General features: G+C 37.6%; 1 protein-coding gene across 8 annotated transcripts in view; it reads left to right on the top strand.

Annotated features, from left to right (window-relative positions):
* AHI1 (Abelson helper integration site 1) overlaps nt 1-16890 on the top strand; it is a 211748-nt gene that overhangs the window by 125301 nt on the left and 69557 nt on the right. For all 8 annotated transcript variants that reach the window (XM_043888069.1, XM_043888072.1, XM_043888070.1 and 5 more), the window contains one exon: nt 10834-10889. In XM_043888069.1, coding sequence (XP_043744004.1) covers nt 10834-10889 — 56 coding nt within the window. The remainder of the gene's footprint in view (nt 1-10833; nt 10890-16890) is intronic.

The following is a 16890-nucleotide window of genomic DNA, read 5'->3' as shown; positions in this document are numbered from 1 at the left end:
AAAATAAAGTCAGCCACTGTTTCCACTGTTTCCCCATCTATTTGCCATGAAGTGATGGGACCAGATGCCATGATCTTAGTTTTCTGAATGTTGAGCTTTAAACCAGCTTTTTCACTCTCCTCTTTCACTTTCATCAAGAGGCTCTTTAATTCTTCTTCACTTTCTGCCATAAGGGTGGTGTCATCTGCATATCTGAGGTTACTGATATTTCTCCCGGCAGTCTTGATTCCAGCTTGTGCTTCATCCAGCCCAGCATTTCTCATGATGTACTCTGCATATAAGTTAAATAAGCAGGGTGACAATATACAGCCTTGATGTACTCCTTTTCCTATTTGGAACCAGTCTGTTGTTCCTTGTCCAGTTCTAACTGTTGCTTCCTGACCTGCATACAGACTTCTCAAGAGGCAGGTCAGGTGGTCTGGTATTCCCATCTCTTTGTTCATTGTTCAATTCCCAGTTCATTGTTACAGTATACAAAATCAACAGATTTCTGTGTGTTAATCTTATATCCTGCAACTTTACTGAATTCATTTATTAGTTCTAATAGTTTTAGATAGAGACTTTAGGATTTTCTGTTTATAATATCATGTCATCTGCAAATAGTGATAGTTTTACTTCTTCCCTTCCAATTTGGATGCCTTTTATTTCTTTTCCTTTCTTTTTTTTTTTTTTTTTGTTTGTTTGATTTCTGTACCTAAGACTTCCAATACAATGATAAATAGAAGTAGTACAAGTGGGCATCCTTGTCTTATTTCTGATTTTAGAGGGAAAGCTTTTAGCTGATCACCATTGAGTATAATGTTAGCTGTAGGTTTATCATAAATGGCCTTTATTATGTTGGAATATGTTCCCTCCCAAGTGGCACAGTGGTAAGAATCCATCTGCCAATGCAGCAGACACAAGAGATGCAAATTCAGTCCCTGCATCTGGAAAGATCCCTTGGAGTAGGGAATGGCAATCAACTCCAGTATTCTTGCCTGAAAAATGCCATGGGTGGAGAAGCCTGGTGGGCTACAGTCCACGGGGTTGCAAAGAGTCAGACATGACTGAGCAACTAACCACACATACACACACACTAATTTTGAGGAGAGTTTTTATCATGAATGGTTGTTAAATTTTGTTTTTATTTTTGCTATTCTGATTGGATGATTTGCATTGTTCTATCTTTCAGATCAGTTATGCATTCTTCTCTATTACCTTGTCTGCCATTAATTCTTTCTAGTATGTTTTTCATTTCAGTTATTGTATCCTTTAGTTCTGACTGGTTGTTTTTTATGATTTCTAGTTCTTTGTTAAAATTCTCACTTGTTCATCTATTCTTTCCCAAGTTCAGTTAGTATTCTTATTACTAATAATTTGAATTCTTTTTCTGGTAAATTATTTGTTTCATTAGTTGTTCTTTCAGGTTCTTTTTTTTTTCTTTTCTTGTTCATTCATTTGAAATAAAAACTTCTGTCTTATTTTGCTTAACTTTCTATGTCTGTATGAAATTAGGTGTAACAGTTAACCATTACAGTCTTGAAGTCTTGAAGAGGTGTTCTTGTATGCGACCATCCTATGTACTATGTTTGTGCCCAGTGGCTTTGATGTTAGACTTGGATCTGAAAGGAGCAAGGGTTGTGCTTTCCCCTAGGGTGTAGTGGCGTCTGTCACCTCGGTGAGAAGTGGGGCTAGAGATGCAGGGGCTAGAGCTGGAGTCACATGTGAGCATGGGCTTCTCCTTTGCTCAGTGGGCATACCACCGCATCAAGACTGGGGATGGGTCCCAAGGTTAGGGAACAGAAGCCCTAAGGGGCAGATCTGAGCTTATTCCATTTCCTTTAAGTACATTCTCCCCACTGCTGGCAACGGCGCCTTCTCCCCAGAAAAAAGCCATGCTGGAGCAACAGGAGCCAAAGCAGACATCCACGGCCCCAGGCTTGGGCACATGCTGGGATGGATGGTCACAGGACACCGATCAGAGTCCCAGACCTCGCCTGATCTGCTGCCTCCGCGAGTGTCAGCAGTGGCCGCCTGCATCCTGTTCACATGCAGTGTCGGGTCCAAGCCGGCTCCATCCCGCACAAGAGACCACTCTCCCCAACCTTGGCACCTCTGGGAGCCGTACCAGAGCAGGAGGGGCTGGAGCAGGCACCTGGGGTGGGCTGGGGCAAGCGCTGAGGCAGCTGTGGGAAACCGGCCTGAGCCCTGGGCGGTTCTAGTCGGGTTCCTCTGCCTTTTTCAGGGAGTAAACACACATGCGCATACTCTTCTTGAGTGAAGCCTCCATTTCTTACAGTCCTCCTGTGAGTCCCACTGGTTTTCAAACCCTGCTAAGGGGGTTCACCTTCCTGGTTTTGAACCTTAGAGGTGGGGTGCCCAATATATGGTTCAAACCTCTTACTCCCCAGGGAGGATCTTTGAGTTGCCGACGTCCCCCTCCTCTTCTGTGTCCCCTCCTTGGGGCACAGGTTCCGACCTGACTGCGTCTCCTCCCTTCCTCTGCGACTCTGTGTGATCTTTCTTTACAGGCTTGGGCGTAGACGAGTCCTTCCGCCAGTCTCTGGTTTGCTTTCAATGAGAGTACTCCATGTGTAGATGTATTTTTGAGGTGTTCATTGACAGAGGTGAACTCAGCATCCTTCTCTGCCAGCTTGCTCTCCTTCTGGCTCGGATATTTTAAACATTAAACTTGAAATAATCATCCTGAATATGTATCAGTTATGTTTAGTGTTGAATATGCCAGGTACAGTTTGATGTATGTTTTATATTAATTATATTAATATATATATAATATATATAATTATATATAATTAAATTAAATGATATATTAATATGTATATAGTATATAATAATTATATAATGTATTTATTTATATTAATTAGCTAGTTGAATCCTCCCATCAGCCAGTGAGCTTCCCCTGTACTGAATGAGGAAATGAAGGCATAGAGTGGATAAATAACTTGCCCAGTTATCAGATATATCACATATCTGATCATTGCAAGAGCTAGTCTTTCTCTGAATTACAGAATAGCTCCAGAGTCAGAATTTATTATACTAATAAATTGTCCTTTGGAATGTATTTTTTTCCTAATTGTAAAGGAGCAAAATCTAATTGTAGACAATTATAAGCAACTTACATCTCTGAACGGGACAGTGATTTTCCCAGAAAGTTATTATTTTTAATAAACATAGTAGATTTATTGAGTGAAGCTATCAACATGTAAAATATAGTACATTCATGCATTAATTGTGAAGTTTTCCCTCATTTTTAGGAAGGTGGTGTAATCAATCCAGAATGAGTGTTTTGATTTTTTGTTGGCTCTTGGTTTTAAATAATTTCAAAAAGTTTTTTCAGTAAACATTTTAAGCCTGTTTACTCTCCTTATGTGGAATATTTTATAATTTTCAAAACCACTGAAAACTTGCTTGCCTACTTAAAGTCTATTAAGAGCCTACAGTCCTTTCTCAAGCTTCATTTTGAAATATTTTAAAACCGCAGAAAGGTGGAAAAAAGTAGGTAAAATGAAACTTGATTTGCATCTTCCGTTTTAAAACCTCATTCATATATCTGCCAAAAAGAAGGATATTATTTTAAATAACCATAGTTTCATCATCACATCTAGGAAAATTAATGTACTATAATATCATTTAATAAGCAGTTCATATTCACATTTTCCTAATTATGCCTAAGATGTCTTAAGTAATTTTTTAAATTTACTTACCTATTTCATTTAGCATGCAGTCCAAATTAGCACATACATTGGTCATTGTTTCATTTTAGTCTCATTTAATCTCAGTGCATCTGGAACCTCTTTTTGTTTGTTTTTCATGATTTTAACTTTGCAAAGAATCTGCCGGAGCCAGTTATCCTGTAGAATATCCACCGTTTTGATTTTGTCTTGATTCAACCCAGGCGATACCTGTTTGACAAGAGTGCTATGAGTGACATGCCTTTTTACATCATGTCAGGTCTCATGCAATGTCGGGTGGTCCTACTATTGTGTTCCTATGTTTAGGCTTGGATCTTTTTCTGAATATTGTAATGCATCCTACGTGTCTATTCATGTGTCATCCTCACATTGTTTTAATTACAGACGCTCTTTATAATATATATTGATAGCATTTTTTTTCAATCATTGCTCTTCCCCTCCCCCCCCCCAGATTTTTCTAGCTATTCTTGCATGTTCTTCTATATTTTTATTTTATTTATTCATTTTGGCCTCACAGCACAGCATGCGGGATCTTAGTTCCTGACCAAGGATCAAACCTGTGTCCCCTGTAGTGAAATGCAGAGCCCTAACCACTGGACCATCAGGGAATTCCCTGTTCTGTATGAATTTTAGAATCAGCTTGTCTAGTGCTAGGGTCAAAACTGTTTTTCTGAAATCACCTTAAATTCATGTGCTGTTACGTTGTCTTAGAACAAGGGATGTCTTTCCATTTGTTTAAGACTGCTGCTGCTGCTGCTAAGTCGCTTCAGTCGTGTCTGACTCTGTGTGACCCCATAGACGGCAGCCCACCAGGCTGCCCAGTCCCTGGGATTCTCCAGGCAAGAATACTGGAGTGGGTTGCCATTTCCTTCTCCATGTTTAAGACTACATTTATGTGTTTTAGAAGTGCTTTAACATTTTCTTCATACTGTTTTCTCTGGAGAAGAAAAGGCAACCCACTCAAGTATTCTTGCCTAGAGAATCCCATGGATGGAGGAGCCTGGTGGGCTACAGTACATGGGGTCGCAGAGAGTTGGACATGACTGAGCGACTTCACTTCCACTTTTTTTGGTATTTATTCAGGTGTTGTCTCTGTTAAGATAATCTTCTAAATGAGTGTTCTTTTTCATTGTATCTTCTAATTGGTTGTTTGAATATATAGAGAGTATTGATTTTGTATATTAAATTTTAAATCATGCTGACTTTCTGCTTTATTAGTTCTGTTACCGGCTCTGTTTTAGCATTGGTTCTTTTGGACTTTTTGAGTATGAATTGTATCATCTGAGTAACAGTTTTACTTCTTTTCCAGTTCTTGAGAAGGGCCTGCAGTTTTCATACAGAGATTTTTATATTAAATTTGGCAAGAAAGATCTTTGCCTTTTAAACTGGTGTATTTTCCTGAAATATAATAAATTGTATTTCATTTTCTCCTAGCCATAGATAATCAAAGCATAATTCTCCCTCTGCCCCATGTAGAGATTAATGGCAATTTCCATAATTCAGTTAGGATGATAGATCTAGCATTGCCCCAAAACAGCTCTTTAGAAGGCTTCATAGAAGGGAGGGCAGAGGTTCTCCTGTCCTCAATGTGGTGCCTTGTGCTTGGTGGGTTGCCCATAATCATTTGGTGATGATACATGAGATTGCTGGAAATATGTTCTGACTTCAGAATTTGACATTTATTCCTGCCTGCTTTGTTTTTGCAATAAATTCAGTCATCTTTTTCCTTCCTTTCCTTTGATCATGGTCCTGACTTGAAGGTTGATAGAGTTTTAGGAAACTAAAGACTATATAACTCTGCTATTGGAATCAGTCAAGTACGAGTGGTATGAAATGTCATGTCCTGATTTTCCACAAAGTAAAATACCTAAAGCATCTCCCAAGAAGCATAAAATTTCTTCATTCTCTCTCTAGGGTGTATTAATGTCTGGAAAATCAGGAAAAATTTTAAGTGATACTTTTCAGTTTTACAGTAGGTTTAGAAACATCACCAAAGGAAGTCGTTAATTAACCTTTTTAAAAAGAGTCCTAGAACATTAATTCAAACATTCTGATGACTTATGTACACAGTTAACACTGCATTGTAGAATTTGAAGCCAGTGGCATAGCTTAATTCATTCAGTTAACGTTTGCGTTAACTTTTGAGGACCTTCTGTGTTTCAAGCAGTTGGAGCAGGCCCAGTGGATACAAAAATGAATTAAATCAGATCCTGACCACAGGGTCTAGACAGTCACACAAATGGATCTGGAGGGTGTGTGGCTGAACTACCTGGGTTTCAGCGATTGTCCTGCTGCTCCTTGTTTTTGTACCCCATCTTCAGATTTGCTTTCTGAAAGCAGCTGTTTCTTCGCTTTGAAATGAGGTTATCTTTGTTGTTTATTTTTTTTATTTTTTTATTTTTTTAATTTTTTTATTAGTTGGAGGCTAATTACTTCACAACATTTCAGTGGGTTTTGTCATACATTGATATGAATCAGCCATAGATTTACACTTATTCCCCATCCCGATCTTAGTTAACTTTGTTAAAATTCTTAATAGTTGTCGAGTTTTGTTTGTTGTTTGTTTTAATTTAAGGGATTCTGTGATTTTCCTATCGTTATCAGAGGCACTGCTAGTTGATTTCCCTGGTGGCTCAGAGGTAAAGAATCTGCCTGCAAGGCAGGAGACCTTGATTCAACCACTGGGTTGAGAAGATCCTCTAGAGAAGGAAATGGCTACCCACTCCAGTATTCTTGCCTGAAGAATTCCATGGCGAGAGGCGCCTGGAAGGCTACAGTCCATGGGGTCGCAAAGAGTTGTTCAGATGACTGAGTGACTTTTACTTTCACCAGTGGTATAGGGTTATTTGCTGCTTCCCTGGTAGCTCAGCTAGTGATGAATCCGCCTGCAATGCAGGAAACCCCAGTTCAATTCCTAGGTCAGGAAGATCCGCTGGAGAAGGGATAGGCTACCCACTCCAGTATTCTTGACCTTCCGTGGTGGCTCAGCTGGTAAGGAATCCGTTTGCAATGTGGGAGACATGGGTTCGATCCCTGGGTCGGGAAGATCCCTTGGAGAAGGGAAAGGCTACCCATTCCAGTAATCTGGCCTGGAGAGTTCCATGGACTGGATAGTCCATGGGGTTGCAAAGAGTCGGACATGACTAAGCGACTTTCACTTTCAGTTCAGTTCAGTCACTCAGTGGTGTCTGACTCTTTGTGACCCCATGGACTGCAGCACGCCAGGCCTCCCTGTCCATCACCAACTCCCGGAGTTTACTCACACTCATGTCCATTGAGGCGGTGATGCCATCCAACCATCTCATCCTCTGTCATCCCCTTATCCTCCCGCCTTCAATCTTTCCCAGCATCAGGGTCTTTTCAAATGAGTCAGTTCTTTGCATCAGGTGGCCAAAGTATTGGAGTTTCAGCTTCAACACCAGTCCTTCCAGTGAATATTCAGGACTGATTTCCTTTAGGACAGACTGGTTGGATCTCCTTGCAGTCCAAGGGACTCTCAAGAGTCTTCTCCAACACCACAGTTCAAAAGCATCAATTCTTCAGCACTCAGCTTTCTTTATAGTCCAAATCTCACATTCATACATGACTACTGGAAAAACCATAGCTTTGACTAGATGGACCTTTGTTGGCAAAGTAATGTCTCTGCTTTTTAATATGCTGTCTAGGTTGGTCATAACTTTTCTTCGAAGGAGTAAGCGTCTTTTAATTTCATGGCTGCAGTCACCATCTGCAGTGATTTTGGAGCTCCCCCAAAAATAAAGTCAGCCACTGTTTCCACTGTTTCCCCATCTATTTGCCATGAAGTGATGGGACCAGCTGCCATGATCTAAGTTACTGAAACTCCTTACCAGAGTTAGGTTTCCCTGCAGGCTCGTGACTGTGGTCCCAGCTCTACTCTGGATGTCTGAGCTGTAGCATAACAGTGAAAGGGAACCTGTTCCACTGTTGCTGCTCTGCTGACGCACAGGAGTAGGCTTCTCCTCTCAAGTCTCATCTGTGGCAGATTCAGCCATCTCCCAGTAAGTGGCCCTGGAAGCAGATTCCTCCAGGGGGATGGAGCCCTTGGTGAATTTGGCCCCCTTTGAGGACCATTGTGGTCCATATGATCTGCCAGATCCTAGGTGCACTACGCACATTAAACTGCCAGTTACCCAGAGAAAAAGGGGGTGACAGAGGATGAGATGGTGCAATGGCATCACCAACTCAGTGGACATGAATTTGAGCAATCTCCAGAAGATAATAAAGGATAGGGAAGTCTGGGGTGCTACAGTCCTTGGGGTCACAAAGAGTCAGGCACAACTTAATGACTGAACATCAACAAAGGATTTATAGCTTCTGCTGGCTGAAAGACCTCAGTGAACTCTGGAAACCCCATTTTCTGCCCACATCTTGAGAAGAAGCCTGTTTTCTGTACACAGGTCTTTGCTCAGCATCAGAGAGGGTGCAGTCAGTCCTCCCATCCCTGCCTGATCCGTGGGCTGTGAGATCCCAGGAAATAAACTTCATCCTCTGAGATATGTCCAGGTTGTGCCATTGCCTGTGCCTTAGTCTTTGTAGGCCTCTGGAAAGGAACTAAATATGATTTCAGATTTTAAAAGCATTAAACAAAGTGAAAAAGAAGATGCTCACCTAGAAGATTAAGTGGAACGATGTTCAAGAGATAAAAATTAAGAAGGTAAAAATAAAATGAGGTGAAGAATTAAATAAAATAAAGTTTCCCAGAGCAGAGGAATGGTAAGATTCTGCAGATTAAAGGGCTTATCAAGTCCCCAAAAAGATTAATTATAACAGAGACACGCTTAGACACACCCTAGTGAAAGCAGTTAGTCTTTTTCTTCAGGCCTTCAGCTGGCTTGATGAAGCCCAGTCACATTGTGGAGAGCAATCTACTTTATTCAAGGTCTGCTAATTTAAATGTTAATTCCATCCAAGAAATACTTTCACAGAAACATCTGGAATGTATGACCAGGTAAAAGTGAGATAAAATATAAATATAGATATTTTAGGTAAAATTTACTTAAAATAGAAAACTATTTGGGATTGTTTTTCCTTAAGCTTATTCCTTTCTGTATATTCTTCTGTATATGATTTATTTCCAAATGATATAATTTTCATAGGCAATCTAAATTTAAAACTAAGCTTATGTCTATAGATAATCCATTTTAAAGTTCTAGTTTTCAACACATATTCTCATCTTGAAGTTGAACTGTAAAATATGTTTTTTTTTTTCTTTGTACTTTCATAAGCTAAGGATGTAGATTTTAGGAGGTTTTAGTTTTTTTATTTTTTCCATCACTTTGAAATTACTTTCTAATTGGATAAGAAGTTGAAAATCAGTAATCAGCCTAGGCCAGTTTAATGGCAGTCAGATTATAGTAGTGAGAACACATACGTAAGATGTTGCTAATTCCTGAACCCTGTGGTATGACCACTCTCATTTAAAAGCCAGAGTGTCGTGCCAGACTGTTCGTGGTTGCAGCTAGAGAGGGCTGTGAGAATGTGGGGGCTGGAGAGACGAGGATTTCACCGTGAGTTCTGTGCACTTCAGTGTCCTTAAAGTCTACAGGAAGAGTAGACTTTATGTGAATATTTTCAAATATGTTTTACTTGGGTTTTTTAATTGTTTATTCAAGGCCAGTGTTCTCTATAAATAAAAGTGTCTTTCCATCAAAATTACTTTAAAGACACAGTTATTAATACATTTAAGACAGAGCTGTTAATTAGCTATCTAGTATTTCTTCAAAGGACACCTGTTTTACTAGACTCTTAAGGTCAGAAATCGTAATTTATCTTCTATCATCTTATCTTTTTTAATTTTTATATAGTTTTTTAAAAATTGGAGCATAATTGCTTTACGACGTCATGTTAGTTTCTGCCGTACAACATCTTGAATTAGCCCTGTCTATACATGTATCCCCTCGCTCCCACCCCGCCATTCTACCCCTCTAGGTCATCACAGAGCGCTGAGCTGAGCTCCCTGTTATGGTTTATCTTTTATCACTGAGTACCAAATAGCCATTTGAAACTGGAATAAATATTAGCTGAGTGAATAAAGTATAATAGTTTATACTTCACTGGCTAACAGTAGATATTGAGAATATTTTTTTAAACGAAACAAATTATTTTTTAATTATTTTAAATCATGTTTAAATCACTTTGTTCATTTTGAACATACTCTTGCAAAAGTGATCAAAAGCGATTTCTTTGTGTTCATCTCACTTACTTATTGTCCTTCAAGAAAAATGAGTTAAAGGCCTACAGATGAGAGTGTTTTGTTTCAGCTAGGAATTGTGCTATTTGCTATTGACAGTGCTTTGCAGCTCTCACTTCTAACCAGCCCTGTGTGACAGCTTTTAACATTATTTAAACAAACTATTAAACTCCTCACATGTTGCTTTGCTGACTGACAGAGATTGAAAAGTGAGAGCCACACCTGTGTTCATTTTAAACTTGACCTTGACTTTGAACCAGTATCTTTACAGATGAAATGCAGTGTGTTACATCCTCAGAAGATGTTTATTACAAAGGAAGGTAGTAGAGGACAGTGGGAACAAAAAGATAAATCTATGCATGATAAAATGATTTTTCTCAAGGTTAGCAGTCTATATTGTCATTTTAAAGGAGAGAATGAGTGGAACTTTTTTTCTTCAAGTACCTCTGTGGTGGTTGAATAAATAGCTGACTATCATAGTAGGAAGTCAGATGATCAAAGGGAAATTTGAACAGATTTATTTATTCTTTTTGAGAAAATAAGAAAGTGATTCTTTTCATAAACTTTTCATATTTCTCTATGAAAACTTGATGACCTCAAGACAAAAGCAAAACTTTGATCTAAGAAATGCAGCAGAGGAAGATAATGGTATAATTTTTGAGCTGAGAACAGAGTAAGGTCACATCTTGTGCTATTGCTGTAAGACAGTTGAATGGGAAAATTGGCTTTGCTCACCTTAAGTCAGATCTCTTAGTTAACTGAACTCTCTGTTTCTGACCAAAGAATTCATGATGCCACTTTAAAAGATTCTGCCATCCAAGTGAGGTTTTATCCTTATAAGCTGTAGGACTTATGTCTTGCTGACACAAATGTTTTTAAAATAATGTTTAGGTATAATAAGCAAATATTCACAATCTTTTCATTTCACAGGGATTATGAGCATAGAAAGAAAGTCTTGTAACCACCATGTAGATACAGCACCAACGGTAAGGCAATCTATTTCTACATTGCTAAAACTGTTCTTAACATTGTTAAAACTTACATTGTTAAAACTGTCCTTCTTAAGGCACAAAATGGTACTGGTTATAGTGACATAAAATGTCATCGTAGAAAACTCTTGTAACCTACCTTTTGCCAAGAGTTATATCTCTTTAAAAATTAACCTTAATGAAGAAAAACTACCAATTTTTGCTAAGATACGGGAAAGTAAGATGCTGTATCAGTTTTATAAGTACTTATTTATATTAGTGTTATGAATAGAATGGTTTTTAATTTAAGAAGCTTTATACTTTTGATAAAGTACTTAACATCTTTATGCAAATTGATATACACCCTTGTGAAATTGAGTGTTATTTTGTGCATTGGCATCATGATTTTTAGAGTGAATGTTTTGTAATAGTGAAAGTAGGCCATTATGCTTCATTTCTCCTGTAGATTACTATGCTTTATTACTATAGAAGTGAAATCTAATCTTTTACCCCTCTTCTATTATGACCAGACAACAAAATATGTTTAATAATTTTGGTGTCTATTTATTAAAAATAATTATAGAATATAGTATTGAAGGAAGGCAATTAAATTTCCCTTTTAATCTCTGTACATAGTATTTGTATGTATGAAATATACTTCAGTTGCTGGTTCCCACTTCCAAGATTCATTTAAAATAAACTAGAGTATATCTCTTACTAAACATATTATTGTTTCTTATCCTTTCACATAATAAATCTTTCAAGTACTCCATACAATTCAGCATTTCCTATTGTGAGAAAGCTTTACTAAAATACCATTTTTAAGAAAATAAAAAAGTATTAAGCTGTATTTGAATTTTATTGATAATCAGTATTTTTCTCACAGACAAATTGATTGCATTTTCTGTTTGTAATAAGTCCATATAATTGATTCGGCATGTTTGGTAACAATGTGTGGGGCTTCAGAAAAGACTGGTGTCTGAGGAATTAATCATCAGCATAATCATGAAAAGTACATAATCATAGTGTGTTCCTCTTATCCTTTAGTGAGTATGCTAAAAGAGTAGCCATTACATTATGTAAGTTTTATTCATTAATATTAAAAATAGAAGGCTATAGCAGCAAAGTACTCAAAACCCCCTTCTCCAGTAGGAGCAAGGAAATGGGTTGAGAAGGGTTCACAGTAGGCAAAAAAAAGATGGCAGCAGCAAGAACTAGTCACCAAATCATTGCATCAAATAATGCTACTTTTGCCCTTTGCATTTAAAATATTGGGAATAAGAAAATGATGTTTTAGCCACATTTCTAGATACATCTTCAGTCTGGGATGCGAGGTGCTGACACCAGAGCTGACTCTACCAAACTGAAGTACGTCTAATAAAACTAGACCTAGAGTGTACTGGGCTGTATGGGATGAACAATGAGGAGTGAGCATTGTGAAAGTAGCCAGTACCTCCCATGATGCTGGCATATTTAGGACATGGTCATGGTCTTAAAAAAAAAAAAAGGAAGGCTAGCAATTATAGAAAATTAATTATTTCAAGCTATTTGAATAATCTACTCATTTGGTTATATACTTTTGAAATTTATTTTATTCCTATAGGCTTTTCTGCAGCATCCTGTTTACATTTCTGGGTGTTTTGTACATTTTGGAACTCAGAAAAGTGCAACCTGGCCGGTGTTTTTGTCTCACCCTGTAGGCTGATGGCAGATTCCCATGTTAATTAAATGATAATAGAACCAAATATTCATGAAATCCTGAGAAATAACGATGGTACCATTTGCAGTAATGCCCTAATCTCAAGTTGACGCCAGTGAATTAGGAACAAAATCGAATGCATAATAGTTTAGATATTGTTGGTCTTTGGTTATGTTTGCCCAGTTGGATTATTAAATGGTGGCTCCTAATATATTTATATTCTGTGTAGTCAGTAAGTTTGAAAATACTTCATTTATACAGACACTCTCCAAACACTCATTAATTCCCCAGGTTCGATTTGAACCAGTCTTCCTTTCTGACATCTCTTTCTGAGCTCTTCTCCTTTGTCTCTCTTTGGCAAATTAAGCTTCTTCTACCACCTTTCTCCTCTTGCCCACAGTCCCACAGCTTGCTGACTTAACAAAGTTACCCTTGGCCCTTTCTCCATAGCCCCTAAACAGAATCACAACTCTGTTCATTATCCAATCTCCCCTGGGCCCCAGGGTAGGTAAAGCCTAATTTTCATAGAAATATAATTTTACCTAATTTTCATCCTTTGTATCAATGTGCCCTTATTTTCCCTAATGAGTTGAGGAAAAGAAAATATTTAGAGATAAAAGAAATAAGAAAAAGTCTGTCTAAAAATTTAGCAAAGTGCGATATATGTAAGTTCAAACCTTTCAGCCAATACTGGCTGAAAAGGAGAGATACTCCTTGGGCCTGGGGAAAAAAATAAAGGGGGAGTGGGCTAGGATTTCAGAATGGCTGTGGCTCTGAATGACCCTTGGTCTCATACCTAGCCACCAATTTCTAGCTAACCTCTCTGCATTTTCTCTTCATTCAAGTACTACCATGAAATGGCTGGGGTCTAAGAGGGTGCTAGTTGCTAGATATGACTATTCAGCAGGGGAAGGAAACAGGACTTTCTCAGGCCTCCATGAAGGAGAAAAATGTGCTTCTTAGTGTTTCAAGCTGGAATGAACCTTTCTGTAAATTTTGGTTACAGAGAATAGCTTGATCCTGTAGCCTTATAGTGGGATGCACTGTAAGTGGGCCATGCCTATATTAAGTGAATGTAGGTTAGCCTAAGAACAAAACCCCTTTGTCCCTTGGTTCTGTGTTCTTTCTCACTCAATTGACTTGTTTCCTTTTTTCCACTTAATACATGAATTTTAATTTACTTAGATTTTTTTTTCTTTTTGACATGCATAATACCAATATCTGTGTTTGGAGGTGTCTTTGATACAAAGTAAAACAGAATGTCCCCACATGGCATGACCTTCTCCACCAAGAAGAATCAAACCTCTCTTCTTCACTGACTATAATCATTACTTTTCTTTTTTTTTTTTTTGCATTCAGAGCTCTGCATTTTGTTCATATCCAGGCGTATATTTTCAAGTTTTTTTTTTCAAGAAATAGAAATTGAAAGTTATATTACCTCAATCTGCATATTTTAAAATATCTCTCATTTGTCTTTGCACAAGAGAGCTTGCCAGGGGTTTTAGTCCTTTTCCCTTCAAAACACTTGGAAACTGATCATCTTTTGCCTTCTGTCATTTAGTAGCTTGGGAGAGACAGTACATATCAGTATGACAGTTATCCCTTTGTATAGGTAGTCTGTTTTGCCTGTTCACATACTACAGATTTTCTTGTATTTCTGTATACCAAATATCTTAGCTCAGATTTGATGCATAAACATGTGGCTTTCTTCTCACTGATTTTTGGCCTGAATGGTATTCACTCAGGTATGTTACTATCATAAGAAAAGCAAATAAGACATGATACAATCATAATATTTAGATTATTGTTGTTGTTTAGTCGCCAAGTCACATCCAACTCTTTTGCAACCCCGTAGACTGGAGCCTTGCCAGACTCCTCTGTCCATGGGATTTCCCAAGCAAGAGTACTGGAGTGGGTTACCATTCCCTTCTCCAGATTTTCCCTATCCTAGCTCAAACCCAAGTCTCCTGCATTGGCAGGCAGATTCTTTACTTTGGAGCCACCTGGGAAGCCCTAATATTAGTTTATGTGAAAATAATTAGATCATGCCACTTTAAGAGCTAGTTGCTGCACCTGCTTATAGCCTACAGCAAGTTAAGGATAATATCAAACTCAGATTAATCAGAGGTCACTGTCTGAACCCTGAAAGGCAGGTGTAAAAGTTAGTTAATAGTTAAATCAGCATAGGCTTGAGTCCCATAGTTACTTTAAGTAAAGAACTTATTTGCAAACCAAAGAGAAATAGCAACTAGCATAAGGAAGTCTTCCACCACATATTTGGTCTTTTCTTATTGTAAGTTATTACACGAGAGACATAGTTAAAACCTACCTGCCCTATTATGTACAGTCGTATGCACAGCAGATCCCGTAGCTTTTCCTATTTTCTGGTGGAATTAAAACATGGTAAACCATGTTGAACATATAAAGAATTTTTAGTGATTTGAGGAAAACTGTTTTTGAATCTCTTCCAGTGAAAACAGGTAAGGTAAAATTCAAATAACATCAATATGGCCTATTGTAGTCAATCATTTTTGTAAAGTTTTTATTGAGAAGTGAAAGTGTTAGTCTAGCTGCTCAGTGGTTTCGACTCTTTGAGACCCTATGGACTGTAGCCCGCCAGGCTTCTCTGTCCATGAGATTCTCCAGGCAAGAATACTGCAGGGTCTTCTCCGGGTGATCTTCCCGACCTTGGGATCAAACCCAGGTCTCATGCATTGCAGGCAGATTCTTTATTGTCTGAGCCACCAGGAAAGCCCAAAACTTCTGTTGATACATTCCAAACATGTAATGCTAATACTATTTCTTTTTTTAAATTTTATTCAGTGATTTCACAACCTCCATTGATGAGAACCACTTTTCTTTTAACAGAGGGATTTTTTTGTCAGTTTATGAAGTTACAGCTTATGTTTTCATAGAAGTCTACACATCTACCATGAGTTGAAACAAACTCCAGGCTGTCTCATGAGAATTATACCAGTTATGGAACACTTCTGCCATCTGTCTAAGTGTTGCATAAATTATTAAGAATTAAAATATCCTAGCTTGATTGAAAATTTAAATGTTGATTCGTTATTCTTCATTGTTGAAAGACCAATTTAACAAGCTATTCATTTATTCCGCAGTTAAACTCCCTCTGGGTTTTCTAAGGGTTTGATTGATAAACTTTCATCATATGATTTTTCATCAGTGGTTAACTTTACTGTGTTTTAGAGTATTTTCCTATTCTGAAAATATATCTGAGATATTTGCAGTGTTGCTTGCCCTTAACAGTAAACTTGTTAATAAATATACATACAAATTAAGCTTTTTTCTGAGCCTCTTTTGGATTATATGATTATGGTTTATATGATATTCTACAACATTTTGAGTTGTTTTTGTTGTTAGATTATTATCATTGTTTATCTCACTCTGGGTTCACAAGATTGCTACATATTGCATTATCACATATTAGCTTAACATACTTTATACATATGTTTACATAAAATATGTCTTTCACGTTTCAACATACTGTCAGAGGAAACTTGTTTGTAGATAAATACATGAGTTCAAGTGAAATGTCTTTGATCCAAAGAAGCACTTTATTTTCTCTAATCTATAGAATTTTCCAGGAATTCATAGTATGTAAACTACAGTGAATGTGCCTCTATAAAACTCATAAAATAGAATCTATGGCCAATCTCTTCCTGAAGGTAATTGCAGGGTGGAGAGGGAACTGATAAACTGTAAGCTTTTATAACTTAAGTCATAAAAGAATCTGTTTTCACTTATCAATAAAGTAGCAATTCAGAGCAATTCTATTGAAATTCAAGTGTAAGTCCAAAATAGATTTCTTTAAAGACCACTTATGAGTTGTCTGTAATATAACATTTTTCTTAAGTATCTGCATGTTTTTCTCCAGACATTGTAAATTATGAAGCTTATGTTGATTTTTCCCATTAGCATACTCTACTGACATCTGTTTTTATCAGATTTTCCCCCAAATCTCTTTTGACTTTGCTAAATTCCTCTACCTGACAAAGTTTTAAAATTCTGAAAGTGTCATATTCCTGGAGAACTGTAACACAACAGTGGCATAATAGGAATTTATTTTCTAAACTATCAACAAACATTAGGTTTATAGTACCCATAGAACAGTACAATACCAAATGCTGGGTAGTTGTGAGAGTTGTATGGGGAAAGTAGCAATATAGAAAAGTATAAACATGTTTTGTGTCTTTGAGTAGCTCTTGGTTTAATTAGAAATGAAGTGAGATGAAAGTGTTAGTTGCTCAGTTGTGTCCAACTCTGCAATTCCATGGACTGTAGCCCACCAGGCTCCTC

This window comes from Cervus elaphus, chromosome 26 (genome assembly GCF_910594005.1).
Source record: "Cervus elaphus chromosome 26, mCerEla1.1, whole genome shotgun sequence".
Classification (NCBI taxonomy): Eukaryota; Metazoa; Chordata; class Mammalia; order Artiodactyla; family Cervidae; genus Cervus; species Cervus elaphus.
The sequence above is the reverse complement of the archived record's forward strand: the minus strand, read 5'-3'. Positions and strand labels throughout refer to the sequence as shown.